Raw genomic sequence first — 25,933 nt, 5'->3', positions numbered from 1 at the left:
AGCTCACAGGATTTTATTGTCATTTCTTTGAGGATTTCATGGACATCTGTTTCAGTTAATGGATTAAAGGAATGGAGAGGAGTGCCGTTGAATTGAGGATCAGGATGAGTAGGTTGGAAAGGCATTTGGTCTAAGATGGTACGAATATTCTGGACTTTGTCAAAAAAGAAAGAAGAGAAGACATTGGGGAGTTCAGATAAAGTGTAGGCAGAAGGAAGAGGAGTCTTTTTTGCAGTGCCGAGAAGATTTGACATGATAGTGTTAAGAGATTTGGTGGATGTGGCATCGAGAACTTGAGAAGAAAAGAAGTTTGTCTTCGCTGATGAGATCATATGTTTGACTTTATTTATTTGTTTTCGGAAGATTTGATTGTGGACTTTCAGTTTTGTTGATCGCCATCGCCGTTCCAATTGACGACGTTTGCGTTTTGCAAATCGAATGTCTTGTGTGTACCACGGGGCGGAAGGTCTATCAGGGAGCATGCGGGTAGTGGGGGGTGCATGTTCATCCAGCAGTTGAGAGAGGACAGAGTTGTAGTGTGTAGAGACATTGGTGTGGGAAGAAATTCTGGAAAGGCGTTCAGCAGCTTGAGAAGAAAAAGTGTTAATGTTGATGGATTTCAGGTTGCGACGAGTAACGGATTTTCTGGTTCTGGTAGGTTTTGAAATATTAAGCAAGAATAATACAGCAGAATGGTCGGAAGAGAGTTCGTCAGTTACAGTCACTGACGCAATCATAGCATCGGAGTCACGTGTGATGAGCCAGTCCAACGTATGGCCAGATCTGTGTGTTGGTTCTGTAACGAGCTGAGAGAGAGAATGATTGGACAGAGATAGACATAGGCGTTTGACATCAGAGGAAGTTTGGTTGTTGAAATGAAAATTGAAGTCTCCGAGGATGATAAGTTTGCCAGAACGAAGGTTGTAGTAATCAAGTAATGTTCGGAACTCATCGTGAAACAGAGAAGACGTTAGGTTATTTTTACGACTAGGAGGAGGACGATAGAGACAACAGAAGATGATTGAGTGACCGGGAACATTGAGAGTGACTTCGAGCATTTCAAAAGTGTCATGTGGAAAGGCGTGGTTATGGGAGAAGGAAAGGGAAGACTCCAAGATGTCTCTGTAGACGATGGCGATGCCACCTCCACGAGACAGTCGAGGAAGTGACTTGGTTTTGTATCCAGGGGGGGTCAGTTGTTTAATTTTGGGTTCGTGACCTTGTAATTTCAACCAGGTTTCAGTGAGAAATACGATATCAAAATTATTTTCAAAAATATAATCAGAAATATAGTCAGTCTTTTGATCAGGGCAGACAGATTGAGCATTGAACAGGCAGGCATGAAAGAGATCAGAGGCAGGCTGAGAGGAATCTAAAGGTGAAGCAGGTGAGTCAGACAGACAGGCAACGGAAGGAGACGATGGTGACTGAGCAGTGAAGGACAGTGGGAAGGCAGAGAAAGGTCCGGGAGTTGAGACAGGTGTGTAAGGGGTAGAAAGCAGACCAGGGCCAATCACGGGAGATACACCACATTTTGGAACAGTGTCAGAAAGGACAGTGTCACGGGAAGTAAAGGAGTCAGCTTGAACATGAGTGTTGAGGTTGTCGTTGACAGTCACAGCAACAGCAGGGCTGACATTGGAGACAGGACGATCAGTGCTGGGGACAGAGATCCACAAACGGCGAAGTCTGCCCGCTCTGGTTCCTCTTTTTGTCTTTGCTCTGCCGATGCCCAGGCTGATTATGCGCTGCGTCGTGTCATCGTGTCGTTGGAGTTGTTTTTGCCATGATATATTTGACAGCAACGCTTTGATGAAAGTGACGTTTTCCATGGTGACAGTTGTAGTGCGAGAGCAGAGGTCGGACGGTAAGAGAGGGCAGGGCACGTGAAAAACGGAAAGTATAGTTGACAGGACGAAGGCGGTCGCTGATGCGATAACGAGGGTACGGTGAGTTGCATTCATTGAAGTAAATTTGAAAATTGAAACACTGTTATTATAAAATTGTTCTAAAAAGCAAATAAATAAATATGTAGCAAATAAATATGTAGCAAACCGAGGCAAAAGTGTTGTTGATTATTGTGTTTGCTCAAAAATGTTGTTTGACACAGTTACCATATGTTTGTTGCAAACAGGTATGAATCAGACCACTTCCATATTGTTCTTTCACTGGAAACACCAAACTGATAACACTACTGATAATGATTTTGAAGACTTTACACTAGAAGAGGAAAACAGATTCACTTGGAAAGATAAGTATGCTCAAACATTTATTGATTATGTTCGAGAAAATGAAGAGATCGAACTGAATAATTTTCTGACTGCACTTGACACTGACACGGACACTGGGTCAGCGTGCCTTGTCTCGTTCCTTCATAACGCAGCTGATGAAATGAGGTCAAAACAGAAAGTGCAAGATTCTCGTGCACAACCGTGGTGGGACGTGGATTGAGAGCGAGCAAAACGAAATACATACATGCAGCTGAACATGTTCAGGCGGTCTAATGCAAATGAGGAGCTTATTAAATATCTCGACCTGAAAAAAGAGTTTAAAGAATTATGTAAACATAAGCAGGAAAACTACAACGAACATGTTTTAAACTAGCTAAATGCCGTCTGTTACGATAAAAATTCTGCTGTTTTGGCAAAAGGTTAAATCTTTGACCGCAAGAAAATGGCCTCATTCTAATTGGATCTCTCCACGTGCATGGTTCGAACACGTTAAGAGTTTGTTAAACATAGAACAACTGACAGATGACACGGAATTTAATCAAGAAGTTGAAGATAGTCTTAGTGATCATGTGTGTGAAGCATGCGCCGAATGTTTGAGTGCAAAACTAGATGGAGATATTTCACAGCCTGAAATTCGTTTTGACATTCATGCATTGAAAAATGGAAAAGCAGCCAGACCAGATGGTTTGCCATTTGATTTTTTTTTCCTCCACATTGAAGACACACTTGTGCGTCCCTTGTTCAAGAGTTTTGGAGTGTGGGAAGTTCCCACAGAGCTGGTCCAAAGCTATCATTTTCACCTTAGATAAAAAGGCAGTACAAGAAAAGTCGATAATTACGGGGGGCGATTTCACTATTGGGTATAATCAGCAAATTATACAGCACAGTAATTAATAACAGACTAAAGATCTTCTGTGATTAAAATGATATTATCCCTGAAGCACAAGCAGGATTTCGTAAAGATCACAGTACAATAGACAACATATTCTCATTGCTGTCAGTGGTTCAGGAGTACCTTGTAAAACAGGGATGCCGCTTTCACACACTATTTGAAGACTTTTCAAAGGCATTCGATAGTGTAAGCAGACAAAGACTGTTATATCTCTTACTACAAAAACAAGGATACATGGGAAAATGTTCAGAACGCTTGAGAGCATGTACAAAAGGGTCAAGTCAGCAGTCAGAGTTGGGAACAACATAACAGAATATTTTGATTGCATGTCAGGGGTTAGACAATGCTGTGTATTAAGCCCATTGTTTTTTTCCCCTTCTTTCTGTCTGAGTTACAAGCTGACTTGGCAACATGTAGAGCAAGAGGTGTTGACGTTTTTGCTGATCCACTTGGAATCTCTTTATTGATGTATGCAGATGATATCGTCCTGATTCTGTGTCAGACCTTCAAAAGAAACATTGATTACTTGGAAAATTATCGCCAGAAGTGGGGGCTAGTAGTCAATTGGACAAAACTAAAGTAGTTGTATCAAAACATGTGAGAAATGGCACTACTCTGACAAGCAGGTTCAAGTTGAACTTTGTTATAACTATCTCGGCGTTGTACTGTCTGCAACATTAAACTGGTCAAGATGTGTAGAAAACTTACCTGGTAAGGCTCTGAGAGCATTAGCAGGGATCAGAAAAATATAATTTAGATTTCAAGGGATTCCAGTTACTACTCTTTTCAAATTATCTTTGATACAAAAGTAAAAGCAATTCTGTCATACGGTTCAGAGATCTGGGGGGGTCAGAAATATGATGCTATTGAAAAAGTACATATCAAAATTTGTAAGCTCGTTTTGGGAGTTGGGAGGGATGTCAAAAACAATATTGTTCTTGGAGAGTGTGGCAGATTTTCAATCTACATTGATACATATGCTCGTGTTATGAAATACTGGTGCAGACTTCTTTCTATGCCTGATAACAGATACACTAAACTATGTATGTTACAAACTGTTGAAAATGCATGATCAATCTGGTTGACCCAACTGGGCAACACGAGTAAGAACACCGCTGTGAACCAATGGCTTTGGGAATGTTTGGGAAACGCAAGATCCTATCTCTGTTTAGACAGCGACTGAGGGACTTATTCTGTCATGAAAGACCTGACTCACGCTCATCTTACCCTGATTGTTGTGTATATCATACAGAAATCGTGAGAGCTAGCTATGTAGGTCAACTGTATGCACGCGAACATCGTCGTGCGTTGTGTCAACTGAGGTGCAATCGGTTACCTTTGAGCAGTATATCATACGCCACAAAACAATTCTATGATCCTTTCTGCAAACAATGTGATGGACAATGATTGAAGATTTGTGTCATTTCATGTTTATCTGTCCTCGATATACTGTCCTTCATAAACGGTTCTTATCCCTTTACTATTATCGATTTCCATCTGATTTTAAAGTACAGTTACTGTGTACCAACCTGTCAGCTAAACTGACATTTAAAATAGCAGTACAGGCCTACATTAATGAATGTTTGAAACTTAGAAAGTGAAAGTTTAACTGTTTTGTTACTGTTTTTGATCAAGGTCCAATGATAGCAATTATAACTGTAACTCAGTCTACATGGACGGCCGCATATTTTGTTAATTGGAAGTTTCTCGTTTTTCTAAGTGTTCAGTTATGTTGTGTTAATGTCAGAAAAAGGAAAAGAACTCAAATTTTCTTCAAGAACAAAGGGGAGGCAACACTGTAGTTTCAGCTTTTCCAGATACAGAAGTGTATCAAAGTTATGTGTTACAACTGATTTAACATGTAACACTGAATATTGGTTGATCTACATAGACCAAAGAATGAGCCTATTTTGAGTATTCTATGAAGTCACTATTTTGTACAGCTGGCTTCCTAAAGTGTAAAATGTTGACTCTTTTTTTAACTCTTGTAGGACATTACAGGCCATAGCAGGCGTGTTTACATTGCTACTTCTGTTTCATTCATGACTTTTAATATATTTTGAATCATTATCATATGTGAAAGTCAGTGCTCTTACTATGGGTGAAAAAATTGTATCACAAAATCTAAATCATCTTCACACCACCTTCGCATGACTCAAAATGTACTTAAAGCATATGAAAACTTTAATTTCAGAAATAGCTTGGTCATTTTCCCAGGGACAGGATATCATCATAGGTAAGTGGTCAGTGCAGTACTAGGAAATTGAATGCCGGTGTTCAGCGCCAGCTCCAGTTGTGTGTGGACAAGATCCAACTGTGGGCCCAGGAGAACGAGTTCACATTTTCCACCGTTAAACCCAGTGCAGTCATTTTCATATCCTCAAAGATCGTTTTTCGGACCCGGAGATTCCACTCGGAAAAAACACCTTCAATAAGAAACTGAATTTCCTCAGCCACATCCGGAGCCTAAAACTTCATGCCAAAAAGCACTCAACATCTCAACTCAGCATCGCGTAGTGATCCACACGGACTTGGGGCGAACTGAAAGTCTCTTCTCCTGTACAGAGATTTGGTCTGCTCCAGACTGGACAACGGCTGCGTGGTTCGTGGCTATACAAGGCCATCCTACCTGAAAATTTCAGACCCCACAGACCATCAGGGGCACAGGCTCTGTCTGGGAGCGGTCCGCACCTCTCCGTACTCTTTGGCTGGGGAGCTCTCTGTGACCAACTGCAGACTAAAACTGCTACCTGAAGTACGTTCCTGAACCAGTCAACCCTGCTTATGACAGCGTTTTTCATCCTCTGTACCAGGACAAGTATGAAGAAAGTCCATGCAGCATCCCACCACTGGGGATACGATTTCTTTCTCACCTCAACAGTTTAGACGTCAACATCGGAGCCATCGATGATTCTTCCAATATTCCAGACAGTCCTTGGACATTCAATACGCCTGCTGTGCACTTTGACCTGGCTGCGCACAAGAAATATGTCACCAGCTCTCTGGTATATAAGTCATTTTACTCTATTTTGCCATACCTATCATCCTTTCTTTCATTTTTTCACTGTCGGCTCTAAATCGGAAGAAGGCTTGGAGGCTGCTGCGTACTGTCCGTTCACTGCAACTCCCCCTTCACTGAACGTCTCTCTTCCAACAGCTCTGCACATATGACATAAATGACTGCCCTGGTACAGGTTTTGAGGCTGGGCCGTGATTCTCTTATTATTTTTAAGTGCTAATTTGTTTTCTGACTTGTTATCAGCCCTTGAAGCCATCGCCGGTCGAAACATTGACTTATATGCTAAATGCTAACATGGATTCAGGAAAAAGAGATCATGTGTCACACAATTACTAGAAGTAAACGACAACCTGACAGAACTGATAGATAATGGGGAGTCAGTTGACATAGTGTACTTGGACTTTAGAAAGGCATTTGATTCTGTCCCTCATGAAAGGCTGCTAACTAAACTAAAAGCACATGGAGTGACTGGTAATATTCAAAACTGGATTAGAAGTTTTCTTAAAGGAAGGTCACAATTAGTGAGAGTGGGAGAAGACAGATCCAAGAAATCTGGGGTTTTAAGTGGAATTCCACAGGGTAGTATTCTAGGGCCCATATTATTCACTGTATTCATTACGATTTACCGGACATGACTCAAACCACATGCAAAATATTTGCAGACGACAAAAAATATATGATAAGGCGACAAACAGCACAAAGATCCAACAGGACATAAACAAGCTACAAGAATGGTTGGATGAATAGAACCTTTACTTTAATGTAGCGAAATGTAAGGTGATGCACACTGGCAAAAAGAATGAACAGTTTGAATATACAATGATTGTGAATGATGAAATGAAGAAAATAAATACATGTGATGAAGAAAAAGATCTGGGAGTTACCTTTGGTAAAGATTTATCCTTTGATCCTCACATCCAGAGAGTTGTGAACAAAGCAAATCAGATGATGGGATTCATCAGGAGAACTTTTACCTTTCCAGAAAAGGAGACATTTATCAAGTTATATAAAGCATTTGCTGGGCCCCGTCTTGAATACGCTAGTGTGATTTGGAGTCCTCATCTCAAGAGACAGTCAAAATGATAGAAAATGTAAAAAGACGAGTTACTAAAGTCCTGAGTGAGTGCAAACACTTAAACTATACAGAAAGATCTCACTGAAAGGAAGGATGATCAGAGGAGACCTAATTGTTTGGGGTTTTTTTTTCTTCTTTTTTTAAAAAAAATATTCTATAATTATGATGATATTGATGTGCATGCTCTTTTCAAATTCTCAGAAGTTGATTACATTAGAAATAATGAAGGCAAGGTTTTTATCAGGCATTGCTATACTAACAAACGGAAGTTTTGTTTTGCTTTCGGAATTGCTCATTTTTGGAATGTGCTGCCTACTAACACAAAATGTGCACCAGATATCAACAGCTTTTAAAAAAGAAAAAGAAAAAAATCCTAGATGAAGACCCTAAATTGAAAAACCTTTTCTTTAGTGTAGATTGAATATAATGTTATTTTATAAGATAGGCATGCAATCAGACCTAAACAAAGTTGAAAAATAATGAGGGGACACAAACAGGCCGCGAGGCCTAAGGCCAAACAGCCAGTCCATACTACTATTACTACTACTACTACTACTACTGACCATCGTTTGCTGATGGAGATCTATGAACTTCACACAAACTTTAGACAAAACGGTAACAGCATTGTTCTGGCTTCGGTCACTGGTCACGTAGGCACTCGAGGGAAACAAGTGCCTGATCAACTGGCAATGAATGTCAGTTGTCACAGATCAGGAACCGTTTTAGGCCAAGAGTTCATTCCTATTTTGGACGCCTCTGGCAGAAGGAATGGAATCTGCAGACTAACAAGCTGTTTCAATTCTGTCCTCATCTTAAAAATTAAAAAAAAATCCTTTCTTTCGATGTAGGAAAGAGGAAACGCGGTCCTCTGCAGAATGCATACAGGTCATTCTTATCTGACACATCACTGACACATTCGTTTATTCTGAAATGTGAGGAACCCCTGCAACTAGCCTCCGAGTTTCCGACATCTTGTGATCGAATGTTGGGATCTGCATATCAGGCACAAACATTTAACGGCTAGCTCCTTGAAGATCCTGTTCCGTTTTCAAAAAACACTTTGTCTGATCTAATAATATTTGATATAATTTGTAAGGTTTTTGTTACCTTAAGATTATAAAGGGCGTCTTTGGGCGAAACATAGATCTGACTTGACTCCACAACATCAAAACGCACTCAAAATGACGATTAATGAAATTTACATTGTTGCCCTAAATGAGGTCAGATGATTACATAAAATAAATCATGATTTTGGAATCAGTTGATTTGCAGTGTGTATACGATACAGCTCGTATTCGAATAGGTACCTTCTGAAGAACATATGCACCAAAAAAAATGTGTAATGATCATGGTAACTACTGACATTCTTGACGCGGTAATAATTATTATTGATTTTTTTCCCCTATATTTGTAATTACCGTTAAGCCTGGATTATTATGGTACGATATACACAAAGGTATATCTAATCACTGCAGAAAATAAAATTGTCAAATTGGTGTATTTGGATTTTTTGTTTTGTCTGTCTCAGATTTGCTCATACTCTGAAAATGATCGTAATCTCTGACTGATGGTTGTTGCAAAATGACGTAGAAGCATGTGTTACGTTATTTGGCAAATATTAGAATTGTTATACATTAAATTAAGATTTTTTGTGCAAAAGGAGGCAGGAAAGGAGAAACAACTGCGAAAATACACAGTTAAATGATTATTGCAAAATGAATACCCAATGGAAAACGGACAAATGCGGGTGAAATGGTTATTGCAAAGTCCAGAAATGTTACACTTTACAGTTTGTCCATTTCTTCGTCGCATTGAGTGTGTACAGTACATGCTGCGAAAGCCCTTCACAGATCTTAACTTTGAGAATCGAAAGGAGATTTGGATCCACTTTCGCAAGGCCTATTTCATTTTTGTGTTCTCAGCCCTCAAGTACGCTGTAGGGTATAGTTCCTGGGATTTGTAACTTCACCAATCTTAAGGAAGAAACAAGAAGCTATGATGCCAAAGAAACTGATACAGTACACTTTCAAATGAAAAATGTGTAGGGTTGTTGGTTACTTAAAGGCGGAAATTTATTTCTTAGTCTGACGGTTGTTATCGATACGCGGAAAACCGGTCTCTTGACCAGTCATTCGTCAGTCACGCAAGGACTCCTGGGAGAAACGGCTTCTTTCTGAAACGGTCAGCAGTGTGCGTCGTGGCACTGAAAAACTAGTTATCGAAGTGGTACATCACTTCTGTCAAAGAATCCTAAAGTGAAAGAAATAACCTGCAGAGCAATGAGTAGTTCTATCCTTCGTCGTTTATTGCCTATGGCAAGGTCTGCAAGACCACTCTGGAAAACACCCATGAGGACAGTTGGTGAATTACCAATTCGAAGAGCGGGTTGTTGGCCGGAAACACCCTGCTGGCCCTATCCTTACATGAAACCCTGGGTTGATTTTTGGGAAGCTGCTGAACAACAGCGACTGAACAAACTCAAAATCAAACCCGCGAAAAACCCGTGTGGAGGTCCTGAAATAAAGAAATACAGCCCTGCAGGGGACGTCATAAAGGTAAGTAGATTCGATTTTAATAGCGGGTTTCCAGTGTCGCAGTATAAAAAAATAGATCTATTACATGAAACATGGGCGTGTTATAGATACGGGATGTAGAATTTTGGCCTAAATGACTGACATAAACATATAGAATGCAACAAAAAAAACCCAGCTATTATATGTGAGTAGAGGACAACGGCTAACGTGACCAGTTTTCGTCAGTGTTTGTGATTGTTACACGGTCTATGATGCATATTGCTCAATAAAATCTGTTCCAATGAATAATCGAACCGTTAATCTACACTTAGAGCAAAGGGTATACAGCAGAGAACAACCCGTGACGTCATTTTTTGCAGAGCGACTGACAGCAACTTCAACCACCAACCGTCGGAAAACCCTACGGACTGTGACAAGTTTAGCAGAAACAGTTACAGAAAAAGCAGAAACTTTAAACAAATTCTTTGCAAGTGTTTTTACTAAAGAGACTTTAAGTATAACAAATTTCCTAATCTTGGAGAAAGTTCCAGATCGGGAAACATAAATGTATGCTATCGAAGGGTCACCCCTATGGCAGTGAAAAATAAATTAAAAGCCTTAGACCCATATAAAGCACAAGGACCAGACCAGATACCTTCAAGACTTCTAAAAGAATTGAACAAAGTTGGCTATTCCACTGAGTATCATTTATAATAAGTCACTTAAAGTGCTTGCATACCAAACGATTGGAAGATACTTGCTCGTTTTTTAGGCCTTGTTAGAGATCTGTTCATTTTCCAAGTTAACTATTATACTTAGCATGCGTGGCTAGTGGTTCCCTGAGGCTTATTGAATGCATTGAGGGTCATAAATGGTTGGCAGGTCCTTCCAGTGGCTGTCAAGGCGCCTTTTGAAGGCGGCGACTGATGGTGCTGTGACTACCCGATCTGGAAATTCATTCCATGCTAAGATCACTCCCTGTGAAAAGAAATTGCCCCTGACGTTGAGCACTGAAGAAAACTAGATGACATGATCGATGTCTACAAGTACTTACATGTCTACAAGTACTTACAGAAAGACCTCGCCTCGAGCGAAACACCAGTCGGGACACCAGGGGTCACTTCCAGAAACTGGCCAAGGGTAGATGCAGGCTTACAGTACGCAGCTGGTGCTTCTCCCAGAGAGTCGTGAACACCTGGAACAGCCTACCTGAGGAAGTGGTCACAGCCCCATCAGTTGATAGGTTCAAAATCAGGCTCAACGCTTTTTGGAAAGGCAGTTCAACTGTCTACAGTCCAGTTTGTCTTTGTTAGTCTGTAGGCATTATACTACCCACGCTTGCCACAGTAACAGTAGGAGCGTATGGACCGTGTAAACGCCAGAAGGCCTTCACACTGATTTTGTCAAGTTCAAGTTCTTTGACAGTTTCATAGAGTTGCCTCAGAGGTGCAGCAGAGGTTCAGCGTGCCAGATAAGTGAAACCGTGGTCTCTCAGTGGTATAATGTCCATTGACGTATTTATACACCTCAACCAGGTCTCCCCTTTGTCGTCTGTGCTCCAAGCTAGGTAGTCTCAAGATCCTCAGTCTCTCGGTGTAGAGTTTGTCTCTGATGTGGCCCAGAAGTTTTGTGGCAAAGATGGCTGAGGTAACAGCTGTTTACAAAAAAAAGAGTCAAAACAAGAACCAGGCAATTATAAACCAGTGTGCCTAACGTGTATCGTGTGCAAAATTTTAGAATCTGTTGCAGTGGTTTCACGTATGAAACTAAATAACCTTCATGTAGAATGCCAACATGGCTTTAGACAGAGTAGATCATGCATAACGCAACTACAAAAAGTAACTGAAGCTCTGACTAAAATGACAGTTTCAGTTTTCAGTAGCTCAAGGAGGCGTCACTGCGTTCGGACAAATCCATATACGCTACACCATATCTGCCAAGCAGATGCCTGACCAGCAGCGTAACCCAACGCGCACAGTCATGCCTTGAGAAAAAAAAAAAGAAAAAAGGTGAATAAATAATAGATAAATACATTAGAAAAAAAAACAAAAAAACTACTACTACTAATAATAATAATAATACGTATAAGGCGCAAAAACTTCAAGTCAACTATAAGCATCCATAAATAAGTAAATAAATAAATAATATAAAAAGGTAGTAATAATAATAATAATAAACAAATAAATAAGACAACAATGATGATAAATAAGCAAATAAATGTAAAACATGAAGACACACATTCACACATACACCCACACATGCATAACAGATATGGACCCAAAATGCAGTTTCACAGATATGAAAGCACAGTCAAATACATTTAAACGTACATGAGCCCCAACACACACACACACACACACACACACACACATTAACCTGCACCTCCTCTACCCCCCTCCTCTACACACTCATTTCTAGGCTATGTATCGCAGTTTCCACGGCACACACACACACACACACACACACACAGATGAACACTTACTTGTACAAGCACACACACACATACGCCAATATCCCCCACCCCCAACCCCACACACATATACAAAGATATATATATATATATACACACACCCGCACGTTCCAATATCCCGTTGCTCCCACAGTGTAGGCATGCATACACTCACATACCTCATCCTTTACCCCCCCCCCCCCCCCCGCCCCCGCCCCCCCACCCACCCTCCTCACACATACGCACGTGCACAGAACTCTCCTGACACTTGTGTACACTTACACCCTCGCACATTCACAAACGCACTCAAACACACAGACACACACACACACACACGCACACACACACACGCACGCACAGAGGCTGCCACTGATTGGCCGCAAGAGGGATGGGAAAAGATCTCTGATGCCCAGAAAGTGGGGTTTAGTGTGTTGCTCCGTCTGTTGTATTTGGAAAAGCCCACAGAGATTCTGTTCCGTTTTGAATAAATTTGCGCTATGTTGGTTTGGAAATGATGCTGATATTCGTTTGATTTGCAAAGCATCGTGCTCTACCTTTCATGTTGGACTTACGGCCGCTCCCTCTCTCTGCTTTTATTTCTTTGAGGCGATCGATGGTGTGATGGCCTTGTACCTGTTCTTTTTGATATTCTTGGACTTTTCTGAGGATTTCCGATTTTCCTAGATGTAGGCCGCTCGTTGGTGTTGCGTTACCAGCAAGTCTGTCAGCTCGTTCATTTCCCTTAACACCTGCATGTCCCAGGCAGTATGACCATGTGAGTTTTTTTTTAATCTGAAAGTTAAGCATTGCCTTATGCCACTCTGGGCTACCCATTCCGTTTTCAATTTTTTGTATGAGGTTCATTGAGTCGGTTAGAATCATGGCATGTTGGTTTCCGGGCGTATGGATGGACGATAGCCACTGGAGGGCATGTGTTACAGCTTCAGCTTCCATCATTAGGCTGGAGGTTGTGACTTTGTAGACAGCATTCTCTTCCCTAATTGTTTTTCCATTTTGTTTCGCAGTGAATCCCCAACTAGATTGGTCTTTGGTGACTGAGCCATCTGTGTATATGATGATGTCCTCTTCTTTACTGTTTTCTTCTGTGAGTAGCTTCACTTCCGCATCAGTTTTGCCCTCTGGCCATTCCCGACAATGTCTTCCTGGAGTGGGTGAAATGGCTGTGTTGAATAGATGGTTGAGGTTTTCGGGGTTTTTCTCCTATTCTTTTGTTTCTTTTAGGTCTTGTAGTCGGCATACTAGCTGGATTGTGTCTTCTGCTTGCCCCATCCATGATCTTCCTCGTCCAAGACGGCTGCCTTTTGGTTCTTTGACTGTGTCATGCAGTTGGTTTTGAGGGTTTTCTAATGCTTTGAAGTAGGTCTTAACCTGTTCTAACTTGTTTCTAGCCTGCACTGAAGGAAGGTCAAGCAGGTATCGCATGGTTTCTGTGGGCGTGTCTTTTGTTGTTCCAAGGATCAGCCTCATAGCTTCATTTTGAGCTCTTTCTAATTTTAGGAGGTTGCTTTGAGATGGTGCTGTTAGCCCAAGTCAGCAGTCGATCACACTGAGGACGAGTGATTAGTATAGCAGGAAGAGGTGGTGTTGTTCATTACCTTTGGTTGCCATTGCTTTTAAGACTGAAAGGCCCTTTTTGCATTTGAGAACAGTATTTTCCGTATGTTTTCTGAAGGTCAGCATCCTGTTGAAGTGTATTCCTAGGTAGCGTAGGCATTCAGTTTTCTCGATCTGAATCCCGTCAAACGACACAGGTGGTGGTGATTTGCTCGCGGTTCTGTTGTTGAGGGTGCACAGCAACGTTTGGGCTTTCGCTGGATTGATGGAAGATCCTGTGTCTTTGCACCATTGAGCAGTATTGTTTAGTTGTTTCTGGACGGCTTTAGTTCTTTCCTGAGCATCTTTCGAAGTTTTTAAGACCAGGCCATCATCCATAAGAGTAAGCACCCGAGCTATTCCAGTGTTGTTTAAGTCTGCAAGGCCCTTCGTGTAGACATTGTAGAGGACAGGAGAGAGTGGAGACCCTTGTGGCAGTCCCATGGATAGTTTAGAAGGTGCAGACATCCAATCTCCGAGGCGTAGGACGACGGTTCTTTCCTGAAGCGCTGCTGCTATCCATCTTGTCAGTGTCAAACTTACTCCATACTTTAGTAGCAGTTCCATGAGGTGCGCGAACTGGACTTTATTGTAGGCATCTTCAAGTGTTTCTTCTTTTCTTTGAAATCCTTCATACACCTCATATGCAAAAGCAGCTGCATTTTCCCATGTGGACTTGCCTGTTCTGTAACCACCTTGATTTGAAGGGAGAATGTGCCTGTGTTCAAGATCCCTTGCAAGTTTCCTGGCTATCATGCGTTCCATGATCTTTCTAGCAATGTTTTGCATGGTTAGGATCCGGTAGCCGCTTACCTGACGATGGTCCTTTCCTGGTTTTGGTATGGGTTTTAAGGAGCTGTGTGTTCAGTCCTCCGGCACATGCCCATTGTGGAAACTTTTGATATAGATTGGAAAGTTTGCTTCTGTCTTCTTCCGATAGCTCCTTGATGTCCGAGTAGCGAACTTTGTCTGGGCCAGGAGCCGATTCTTTCTTGCATTTAGCTATTGCTTCGTTTAGATATCTATTAAGTCATCATCGGGTCCAGTCTGCATAAGGGTTTGGTTGAACTCCTCAGCATATTTCTTTTTCTCATCTAACTTTCTTTGATTGCTCTGTTGTATGAAACGTTTGAGCAGGGCGGATTCTTTTTCTTCGTTTCTCTTAAGCTTGGTTCCGTCAGTGTCTAACATGTCTGGGGTTGTTGTTGTGCACGTTTTCCCTTCCATGCGACGATAAAATTGCAGAAATCTGTCAATGTTGTGTCATAAATGAGTGCCTCGCAAAACTGTTTCCACTTGTCATTTTTGGCCTCTTGAGCAATGACTTCAAACTGTTTAGTTTTTTCTTTCATTTTTGTTTCAAATATCTTTGTCCAGAGATGGTTTTGTTCTTTCTTTTTGCCAAAGTTTGACTGCCACATGTTTTTCTATCCAGGCTCTCTCTGTGTCGGTATTCCACCATGGGGGCTGAATAGTTTGCATCCTGTTCGGTGCCGTTCTTTGTTTCTTCTGCGTCTTAATTTTTCGATGACAGTTGTCTCTTTGGTTTCATACTGAAATGGATCACGCAGTTTCATACAGGGTTTATCTGACAGTTTCTGTAGACTGAAAACTACCGGGAGGTGGTCACTGCCTTGGTGTGGAAGCGTCTCTGCATTCATTTCTGCTCTGAATTTTGGAGGAGATTGAGCGATGTCGATCACACTGTCACTGTCCCCTTGTCTTGTTCCAAGGCGAGTTGGGGATGTGGTTGTTAATGGGCTAAGAAGAATTTCCCCTATCATTCCTTCAAGTGCGAGTCCTTGTGGGTTGGTGTTCCGCTGGTCCCATAGCTTCGATCTTGCATTAAGGTCTCCACAGATAATGACTGAGTCTCCAAATTCGTTCTCAGTGACAGATAGCGGTAAACCTACTGACATAATTTAGACTTAAAAAAAAAAAAAAGCTTTCGATTCTGTCCCACACGAAAGACTGTTATTAGAATTAGCCTCGTATGGTATTACTGGTAATTACCAGAACTGGACAAGAAGCTTCTTAACAGATAGGACACAGTTAGTTAAAATAGGAGAAAATAAGTCAACCACAGGGCGGTATTCTTGGACCAGTACTTTTCACAATATATATATAAACGACCTTCCTGATTGTATAGAAATTATGTGTACATTTTTTGCAGATGACACTAAAATTTATGGTGATGCACACAAAAATCTCACATTGCAAACCGATTTATATAAACTGCAAGAATGGTCTGACAAATTGAACCTTTATTTTAACGTTTCAAAGTGTAAAGTAATGCACATAGGGAAAAAAATTCAAATAACAATTACCATATGAAAATAGAAAACACGAAACAGACTGTTGAGAAATGTCACAGTGAGAAAGACCTAGGAATAATGTTTGACGATAACTATCCTTTGATACACAAATAGATAAATTATGAATAAAGCCAATCAAATGATTGGTGTAATTAAGAGAAACTTCAATCACCGAGATAAGATATATTTCTCAAACTATATAAAGCATTAGATCACATGTAGAATATGGTAATATTGTGTGGCACATATAGCAATAGAAAGGGTCCAGAGAAGGGCACCTAAATTATTAAGAGAATGCAAGAACATGAGTTATCAACAAAGACTTACATACTTAAATCTACACTCACTAAAAGGATTAATAGATTTGATCGAAACTTATAATAGATAACATGAATTATGTTAATGCAAGACATATCTTAAGAATGTCGGATTATGACAGAACAAGAAACTCAGTAAAGAAAATTTGTTTAGAACACTGCAACACCAACTTTAGGAAAAAAAATCATTGGCTAACCAAATTGCACAAATATGGAATGCACTCCCAACCGGAGTTGCACAAAATACTACCACGTTCAAAAATCTCCTTGACACCAATATCATCTTAAAGAAAAAAATGTTTAGTTGTGATGAATGAAAGCAAAGTTCTTGCAGAAGTATACTGGCGTATCCCGCCCAACAACAACAAACAAAAGAAGAAAATTTTAAAAATGAAATAAAAAGAAAGAAGTGAAGATGATGATTCGACGGGGACATAAAGGCCGAGTGGTCTAGGCAGATGACCTACCAGTCCCCTACACTACTACTACTAAGTACAATGCACATGGCTGAATGAGCATTCTATGTAAGGCTAAGACGCTGAAAATTGACGTCACAGAAATCAGTTTTAACCGTTTTTGCAGTAAAAAAATATATATATATTCAACTAAAAATCGATATAATTTTCGAACTGATACAAATTTCATGAGTTTGAATAAACACACTGTGTCATATATGAAAAGATTTTTGCTTTGTAAAATGATATGAATTTCGAACCAGAAGTTGTCATATTCCGTTACTCAGGGTAAGAACGAACCGCAATGAGTCTGTTCAAAATGGTGACCACCATGACTGGATTTCTGTCGAGCACAGCTCGTCTGCTGTTGATATATTGCACTCGTTTGTAGAATATCGATGTCTGTTTGACTATTGAACCACACGAATCAGTTGGATAGATTCTATTTAATCGGTTAGTAATTTCTGTTTCTTGTTATTCGATTTGAAGTTATAAATGTTTAAAAATCATTGCTGTATTTGTGACACGCTGACATGAATCTAAAAGCTGATGATCACTATAACATTTTCAGTTCTCGCTTCAGTTGAATAGCAAATAACTGAAAAGAATCTGGGTCTACATCAGAAAAAAACGTTCTTTGAAATTATTTAATTTTCTCTTTGCATTTTACCAAGTCGATTTTCCTTCCCATGTGCCCGAGTAACGAACGATAACTCTGTCAGCTTTGTTCATGGTTTTCATTTAAAGCAGTTATTAGTGTAAAATATTATGAATGTTACTGGCGCGTTTTTATGGATTTGTTTTTTCGTTAGGCCATTCAATTTTTTAACAGATGTGTAAACATTTGACTGTGTTACTGTTGGTAGTATGTACCTCTCAGGTGTAGGCTGATTCAAAACTAGCATTCGTGCTTGAGCTAGTACACATGCTTGAGCGAAGGAGGGGATTTCGTGGTATGGCTGGGCAAAAAATGTAGAGAACCAAGTAGAAATGAAGTTACAACAAGAATGGAAAATAAACTGGACATTGTACTGAAAATGTTTGATAGTCTAACAGTTAGAATGGACAATCTCGAGACAAAACATGCAACCAGCAGTGCAGATTCCATCGAAAAGAAAATTGTTGACACAGTGGAACAAGAAGTAGAACACATGAGGGAATTTAGAGAAAAGGAAAATAAAAAATTATTGTGGCTGACTTGCCAAAACGTGACAAGGACTATGCTGAAAGCAGAAAACAGGACAGGGGTGTCAGAAAACTTGTGAAGAAGATTGTTGGCGAGGTGAATAACCCAGTCAGATTTGGCCCTGTTAAAACCAACGCAAATGCAAGACCACGACTGCTGAGACTGACTTTTAGAACTGAAGAGAAAAAAAGAAAATATTGAAAAAAAACGTCACCAGTCTTGCCCGGAGTGACAGGGTTTATACACATGATGACAACACGCCCAAAGAAAGAAAAGATAAGAAAATTAAAAGAAGAGTTGGAAAATCAGAAAGGAGAAGCAAACATGATAAATGACAAGGATTGAGACTCGGACTCAGATGTCAGACCATAGGGCTGAGACTGGCGGTCAAGGACAGTCATGCACCCATTCCTGCATCAGTCCAGGCTGGGGTAAGGCAAGGGAAGGCAGACAGACAGTGACTGAAAAAACAAAATTCGTCTAAATAGTTACAAACAGAATAGTTCAAATGATATTTCCTGTATATCCCAGGGTTATTGTAAAATTCTGTACAGCAATGTTGATTTTTTTTTTTTTTCCAAACAAAAAAGGGTGAACTTTTAGCAAGACTTAGAGATATAAAACCAAATGTTACTGGATTTACAGAGACGCCAATTTCATTCATGTGTGATGTTAACGATGAAATAGTTATCATGCCACGTTCCTGAATAAAGATGCAAAGAGAGTTTTAGCCATATATTTCGACAAAACCCTGAATGCCAGAGTATGTGAAGAACTAAACAATTCACCATTCGAAGAAAGCCTGTTGTGCGCTTACAAAGGAGCGAATGGGGGGTCTACATATTGGTTGTAACTATAGAAGCCCTAACACCCGTAGCCATCCCCAAAACAGTTTCAGTTTCAAAGGGAGGCGTCAATGCGTTCAGACAAATCCACATACGCTACACTACATCTGCTAGGCAGACGCCTGACCAGCAGCATAACCCAACGTGCATAGTCAGGCCTTGAGTGCAAGGTTATGTATTTGTGTACCTATCAGAGTGGATTTCTTCTAAAGAATTTTGCCAGAGGACACTTTTGTTATCATAGGTTCTTTTTCAGTGCGCCAGGTGCATGGGACCTCGCTTTATCTTCTCATCCTATTGACTAGACGTTCAGTTTGATTTTCCACTCAAACTTGGGAGAAGAGGTGAGAGCGGGCCCAAAACAAAAAACAGCTAAATAACATTTATAATCATCTGATACCCAGTCTTTTGACTTTGCAACAGGAAAATACTTCACGAACCCTTTGTAGTTGAAAAATCATCTTATTAACAATTTTCCCCTTTTTTTCTTTTTTCTTTTTGCCTGTTGTGAAAATTGCAAAATAACTCGTTTTTAGTGCAGATATATGAAGAAAATGAAGACTGAGGGAGTTAAAAAAAAATTCGGCTAAAAGCAAGTATCATAAAGAAACTTTATGAATTTTATCTCTGTAGTACAAATAATTGCAATTTTATGCTGTCTGAAATATAGCCAGTCTTGCGATACAGAAACAAATATGCCTTTTGACGGAAAAAAATTTTAAAAAACTATATTTCAGAAACTATTTAAGATCATCCTTGCAATTTTGCATGGTTTTATATTCTATTAATATAATACATTTGTGTTTTTAAAGTTTTATGCCCATATGTTTTTTTTAAGAATTAGTGGTCTTACTTATCTTTAGTGTGATCATGCCACGGTATATGTATACGTTTATGATTACTGATATTTCATTTTTCAGTTCTGAGGTGTGTGTGTGTGTGTTTCCGCGCTATGCACAGACAAAATGAATCTTTGTGAAGCCTTGTCGCAGCAGTCCACTATTTGTGTGCGGGCGTTTGTGTGTCTGCTTGTGAGACAGTCACGGTGTCATTTTCTTAGCCACGAAGACAGTCATAGTGTCATTTTCTTAGCCACGAAGTGGTCTTTGAATCAAAGATGGCAAGGCGGTAGTTGTAAATCTGGCGTAAGAGTCACATTTTCGATTTTTGACCATTCCCGTTATGATGACATAAATGCAGGATATGAACTCAAGGTCACCAAAGCTTTATAGATCACACATTTTACGTCCAACGTTTTATCAAACTTGGATTTGTGACTGGTCAGATGATATAATCTCGAATGAAATTCATTGTCAATGTTGTCAAGGTGAAGTCCTCAACACGGGTTGTTGTTTTTTTTGTTTTTTTGTTTGTTTTTGTTGTTGTTTTTTGTTTTTTTGTTGTTGTTGTTGTTGACATTTTGTAGTGTAGGTGCCGTAAAATGTTCGGTCATGTTGAGGACAGAAGCATTATCGTGAGTCAGGGTCATGAGTCAAGTTCACGGTAACTAAGATATTGGGGTTTTTCATTCAGTATTCATCAAACATGGCTATGGATATGGCCAGAACATAATGGTCATTGAAAGTCAAGATTAGAGGTCGAGTGTTAAGATCCAAGTGTATGATTTCATAAAAATTATGTTCCATGTTCTTGTTGTTCCATTGCTGTTCCCGCGTCAGATGAAATGGGCACCATATGGGGCTTGTTTCTCATGTGTCATGGTCCACTTCTTCTTCACATGACAGCACTGTTAATTTTGGGGAAGGCTGGGGGTGGGGACTGTGTTAGGGTTTATTGTGTGTAATTTATGAATAGTAGTGTCGGAAGTTGCCATGAGGTTTCATATGTATATGATTTATGGTTTCTAAAATTTATTTATGGTTCCATAGCTTGACATGTCTTTGTGCGTGGGAGCAGGCGTATGTACGTGAATGTCAATGTTTGCGTTGTGCTCAGTGCATGATGTGAGTGTATCTTGCACATGTATGCCCCAGTGTGAGTGTGTGTGTGCATCAATGCATGGATACATTTATAAATGTGTGTGTGCATATGTGTGTAATCAGGTGACGTTGGACAAGGAAAACCTGCTGATGGAGATGGAGTTCAACTTGTGCAACTATGAAACCGAGGACCTGTGTGTGAATCTGACCTGTGACTGGATCATCATCAACGCTCAGCACTGCCTCAGGGCCGACAAATTTGGCTATGTGGCACGACAGCTCACTCGCCAGATTCACATCCCAGAGGTCAGCCCCTCTGTCTGTCTGTCTGTCTGTCTCTCTCATACATACATTGTTGAATATTTTTCACCATTCACACACACACACACACACACACACAGAGAGAGATTCACATGCACACATGCTTTCCTGCATGCATTCACACACTTAAAACCGATTGATGGATCAGTTACTCATATCTATCATTCAGTCATACACTGATGCGCACAGCTTCTCTCTCTGTGTCTCTTGATTTTTGTTCATATTTCTTTCTTAAATTACAAAACAAATATGTGTGTGCACACGAACGCAAGTGCATGTAAGCACGCATACACATATAGACATTGTGTGAACGTTGTTGAACTACTTCCGCCGCACTGCTGAACTCCCCATGCTCAATTTCACCTTTTTTTTCCCCCTTCCTTTTCTTTTTTAAACAGGGGCTGGACAAGGACAGCATCTGTGGCAACTACACGGACAAGGGCAACCTTGTGCTCTCTATCAAGGCCAGGGATGAAGAAGGCTTCAATTATGTGGAGGACCTTTACGGCAGCAAACCTCCATGTTGTTAGCTCCTGCATTGAGCGCCGATAAGTCTTTGTTCAGTGCTTTCGCCTGAGACCAGACTTAAAGCTCAGACATTCGGCTTGAAAGAGAAAAATATATTTAAAAAATCTTTTCACTCTCTCTTTCTCTCTCCGTCTCTCCCTCTCTCTCTCTCTCTCTCTCTCTCTCTCTACATCTGTGTCTCAAGGTCTTGTTCGTTGTGTTATTTAGAGATTGATAGTTTCAGTTTGTTTTCAATTTAAAAAAAAAAAAAAGCAACAGACTAGTAATTTTCATCATGTAACTTTATTCAATCTCTCTACACCACAAAAATGTCTTCTTGCCTACCATGATAACTTAACAGTATCAACGAAGCAAACTAGTTACTTTGTAGTGATCAGAAACCTACGTTACACGATGGTGCATGTTTTCCATATTTTAGAATAGATATCCACATTATAGAATGTATATCTGTGTACTGAAGTGGAGTGAAATTGAATAAAGGAATTGTGAATTTATATTGTGTATAACGTGATAAATGTATGTTCTTTGTAAGGTCTTCAGTTCTGATTTTTTTTTAATGCCCCCAAAAGCACATGCACTGCAGACATGTAAGTTTTAAGTTGTAGTCGTCTTATCACAATTCAGTTCATATTAATAAACAGCAAGATTGGGGGTTGGGGGGATGCTTAAATTCTAGCACTCTTAGGAATTTCAATACTCTTCCACTCAAATAAGTTCTTTGGCATTACTTGAACAACTTATAAGTTGAAAAGCAGAAATATTTATAATGATCAGGACTTGCGGTTTCAGTTATATCACACGAACACGCTCATCAGTATTCACCAACGTATATTTGAACACGCAGATGACCGCAGTGAAAGTTCGGATAGTGAAAGTTCCGTTTCCCATCTGTTCTGTGTTGATCCAACGACTTCCTCTGCAAAAAATAATGCGGTAACTGGGAGTCGATTACTGTTTCGTTTTGATCACACGAGAGATTAATTCTTATCACAACGATTTTTATTTTTTATCACTCCTGTGTTCGAGATGTGCCCATGGCTCGGCGTGCCAAAATGTTTTCCGCACATTGTATTGACAGGAAATACACACGGCATGGACGCACGCACACACATTTTACCATTGCATACATAAACATAGTTACTCCTCAACCCCATCCCACAGACGAATGCATGCATATACGCGCGCGCGCGATCTCCATCTCATCTTTACCCCAGGGCCGTACGTCATTTGTCATCAATGCTTTTTGTGTGTTGAAGTTGCGTCTGCCGATGCTGCATCAATGCACTTCGTAGCTGCATGTAGGTTATTGATACTACATATTGGAACTATCGCCTAAGTACCAAAGGTTCAACTGCACTGCTGGCATTGAAATATGTCTTGTTAAAACGCGGCCTCTCATCTGTATGCCGGTTCATTTCACTACCGCCGTTGTCTTCATTCTCGCATGGTCGTATTTCTGTATTGCATGACATCACTCGATCATTGGGCTTTCCACCCATAGTGTGTGTGTGTGTGTGTGTGTGTGCCCGCATGCATGTGTGTTGCCACGAGTTGAAGGAATGGTTGGGAGTTATGGGGTCTCTGATGTTAAATAATTGACGAAATCGGTGTGTTGAGTTTTTAATGGAATGGAAGGGGGTGGAGGGCACAGCATGCAAACGCGCAAGTGCAAGCGCGCGTACATGCATACACATTTGCCGATCTTGCCATCATACCTGTACACAATCGGGTCTTGACCATCTCTCTCTCTCTCTCTCTCTCTCTCTCTCTCTCTCTCTTTCCTCTTCTTCTTCTCCACCCTCATCCCGTTCTCTACCTCTTTGTCTTCTCAGTTCAAAGCTCCTGTATGTTACTCAAAAGGAAATGGACAGGCAACATCAAATAAGTGCCCAGATCCATTCTATACGACCATTTACCACTTGAATCACCACAAAGTACAATTGTGCTTAATTTGCCCCCATTCAAACACCTCCATTCACCCCCTCTAGTTCTTTCTCGCCTCCTTTCCTTTCCCCATAGTCTATATTCCATACTCGTCCCTTCGTGTCTTCCCCCTCCCCTTCTTTTACATGGACAGAATATGAATGCCAGAAGGGGTGGAGGCAGAGGTAAGCTTAACAAGGTGGGAATTAGAGGGATCAAGGTCTAGTTCTGTTGGAGGGGTCAGACGCGTGTGGAAAGCCCTGTTTCCAGACCACTGAGACGGAAGGCCATGACATTTCAGATTTTAGGTCAAAAGGAAACGTCGCTCTTTATTTTTTATGTTGGTGTGTGTAAGTCTGAAGAAAGAAAGAAAAAACACCCACAAAAACGAACGCAAAACGGTGAAACATCGGCGATTCCTGCACAACAGTTTTTGGGGTTCCAAACAACTTTTCTGGATAATTTCTTTGCTAGATTCAAGGGGGCTTCACCTTCCAGACCCCACCCCCACCCCTCCCCTACCGGAGCATTGCCCATGGACCCCAACTACAGCCCCTCTCATACCCATGTGACCACACAATAATGGGATTTGTAGGTTATCTTTGAAAAGCTACTATGCTTTGATCAACATTGAAAATATACATATCGCTAACCAAATGGACTGATTAAAAGAACATTTTCTTATTGTATTACTCTTTTTTATCACAACAGATTTCTCTGAAATTCGGGCTCCTCTACCAGGGAGAGCGCGTCGCTACACTGAGAGCGCCACCCATTTTTTCGGTATTTTGTCCTGCCAGCAGTTGGTTTTTTTTTTATTTGCTTTTCCTATTGAAGTGGGTTTTTCTACAGAATTTTGCCAGGGACAACCCTTTTGTTGCCATGGGTTCTTTTATGTGCGCTAAGTGCATCAGTGCTGCACACGGGACCTCGGTTTATCGTCTCACCCGAATTATAATGTGAACGAACCTGGTATTTTTCTGCGACAATTACACAATGAAGCACAAGTTAAACTGGACGCTTCTTCAGCTTGGTGGCAATATTTGTTATTTTTGTCTAAAAGGATTGAAAATATTATTAATGAAAAAAAAAAGATGGTCAGAGAAATTACTATGTGGATTGAGAGCATGAGTTACTTTGAATGATTAGATTATTTAAACTCATATTTCCTCGAAATATAGCAACAAAAGAAATGTTCACCCATGACAAAAACTTCTTTTAAAAATCTTTCTAAATCACTAATTGTAACTGATTTCATACACACGCGCGCGTGCAAGCACACGTATACACCCATTACACACACACGCATATACACGCACAGGGTCATAGAGATTTGAAACACACTTCGTTCCAAGTTGAAAAATGCACACACAAATGCTAACACTTTAAAACACTTCGATTGTTAACCAAAATGTATGAAATATTAGTGAATTTCGATGAGTAACATTTTACTTTGGCGCATACAACACACTCCCCCAAATCAAGTAATCAAAATTATTGATCGGATGTGAAAAGGTGTGCTAAGGTTTGAACATGTTTCATGATGCTCTAGATTCGATGTGACATAAAATTTGATATACAAATAAATTATATATATATATATTTAAATCATCAAACATTAAGTTTCCTGATGCAAAGCACGATGCAGAACGGAAACATAAGTGGATTGCCAACACCAGAAGAGAAAACATTTCCCCAAATACCGCAACAAGAATATGCTCCCAACATTTCCTGCAGGAGATGTTTGAACTGCTCAGACCACTCGTTTTAGTAAACCTACACGCGGTACCCACCCTTTTATTTACTATTTATTTTTTCTATGTCTTTATTTCAATTTCATTCTTTCTCTCTTTTTTTCAGTTTCGCATACAACTCAAGAAAACTGGAAGGATAATTGCATTGCCAGTGCTGCAATGTCTTCATAGGAATTAGGAATAAATGAATTACTTGTATCATACAACCCATGTTTGTTTATTTTCTTTCCATGTCTTCAAACACACAACACATTCATGAATGTGTGTGTGCGTGTGTGTGTGTGCGCGCGCGCGTGCGACATGTCTGTGTGTGTGTCTGCCTATCTGTGAGTGTGTGTGTGACGAGTGCGTGTGTGTGTGCGCGCGCGTGTGCGTACAATGTGCATGTGTACTTGTATAAACGTATCGTTCCGCACATGCGGTACCGACCCTATTCGACTCATTTCCAGCACATCTTCAAAAAGACGGTGTGTGTGTGTGTGCGCGCGCCTGTATGTCTGTCTATGTATTTGCGTGCAGCTATCAGTGTGTGTATTCAATTTCAGTGGAGTGATGG

The 25,933-nt window shown here is 40.4% G+C and overlaps 1 protein-coding gene across 1 annotated transcript; it reads left to right on the top strand.

The window, feature by feature from the left end:
• The first annotated feature begins 9,388 nt into the window (after positions 1–9,388).
• On the top strand, positions 9,389–22,103 carry LOC143284174 (uncharacterized). The gene is made up of 3 exons (XM_076590836.1): positions 9,389–9,772; positions 20,975–21,157; positions 21,571–22,103. The coding sequence occupies exons 1-3, from the start codon at positions 9,497–9,499 to the stop codon at positions 21,700–21,702; spliced, it is 591 nt and encodes a 196-aa protein (XP_076446951.1). The 5' UTR covers positions 9,389–9,496; the 3' UTR covers positions 21,703–22,103.
• Positions 22,104–25,933: the final 3,830 nt, after the last annotated feature.

Source organism: Babylonia areolata, chromosome 7 (assembly GCF_041734735.1).
Source record: "Babylonia areolata isolate BAREFJ2019XMU chromosome 7, ASM4173473v1, whole genome shotgun sequence".
Classification (NCBI taxonomy): Eukaryota; Metazoa; Mollusca; class Gastropoda; order Neogastropoda; family Buccinidae; genus Babylonia; species Babylonia areolata.
This window is presented reverse-complemented; position numbering and strand designations above follow the sequence as displayed.

Excerpts from the sequence above, each read along its gene's own strand:
- LOC143284174 (XM_076590836.1), top strand. The coding sequence starts at position 9,497 with ATGAGTAGTTCTATCCTTCGTCGTTTATTGCCTATGGCAAGGTCTGCA. Across the intron at positions 9,773-20,974 it reads CTGCAGGGGACGTCATAAAG|GTGACGTTGGACAAGGAAAA; the intron begins GTAAGTAGATTC and ends GTGTGTAATCAG. Across the intron at positions 21,158-21,570 it reads GCCAGATTCACATCCCAGAG|GGGCTGGACAAGGACAGCAT; the intron begins GTCAGCCCCTCT and ends TTTTTTAAACAG.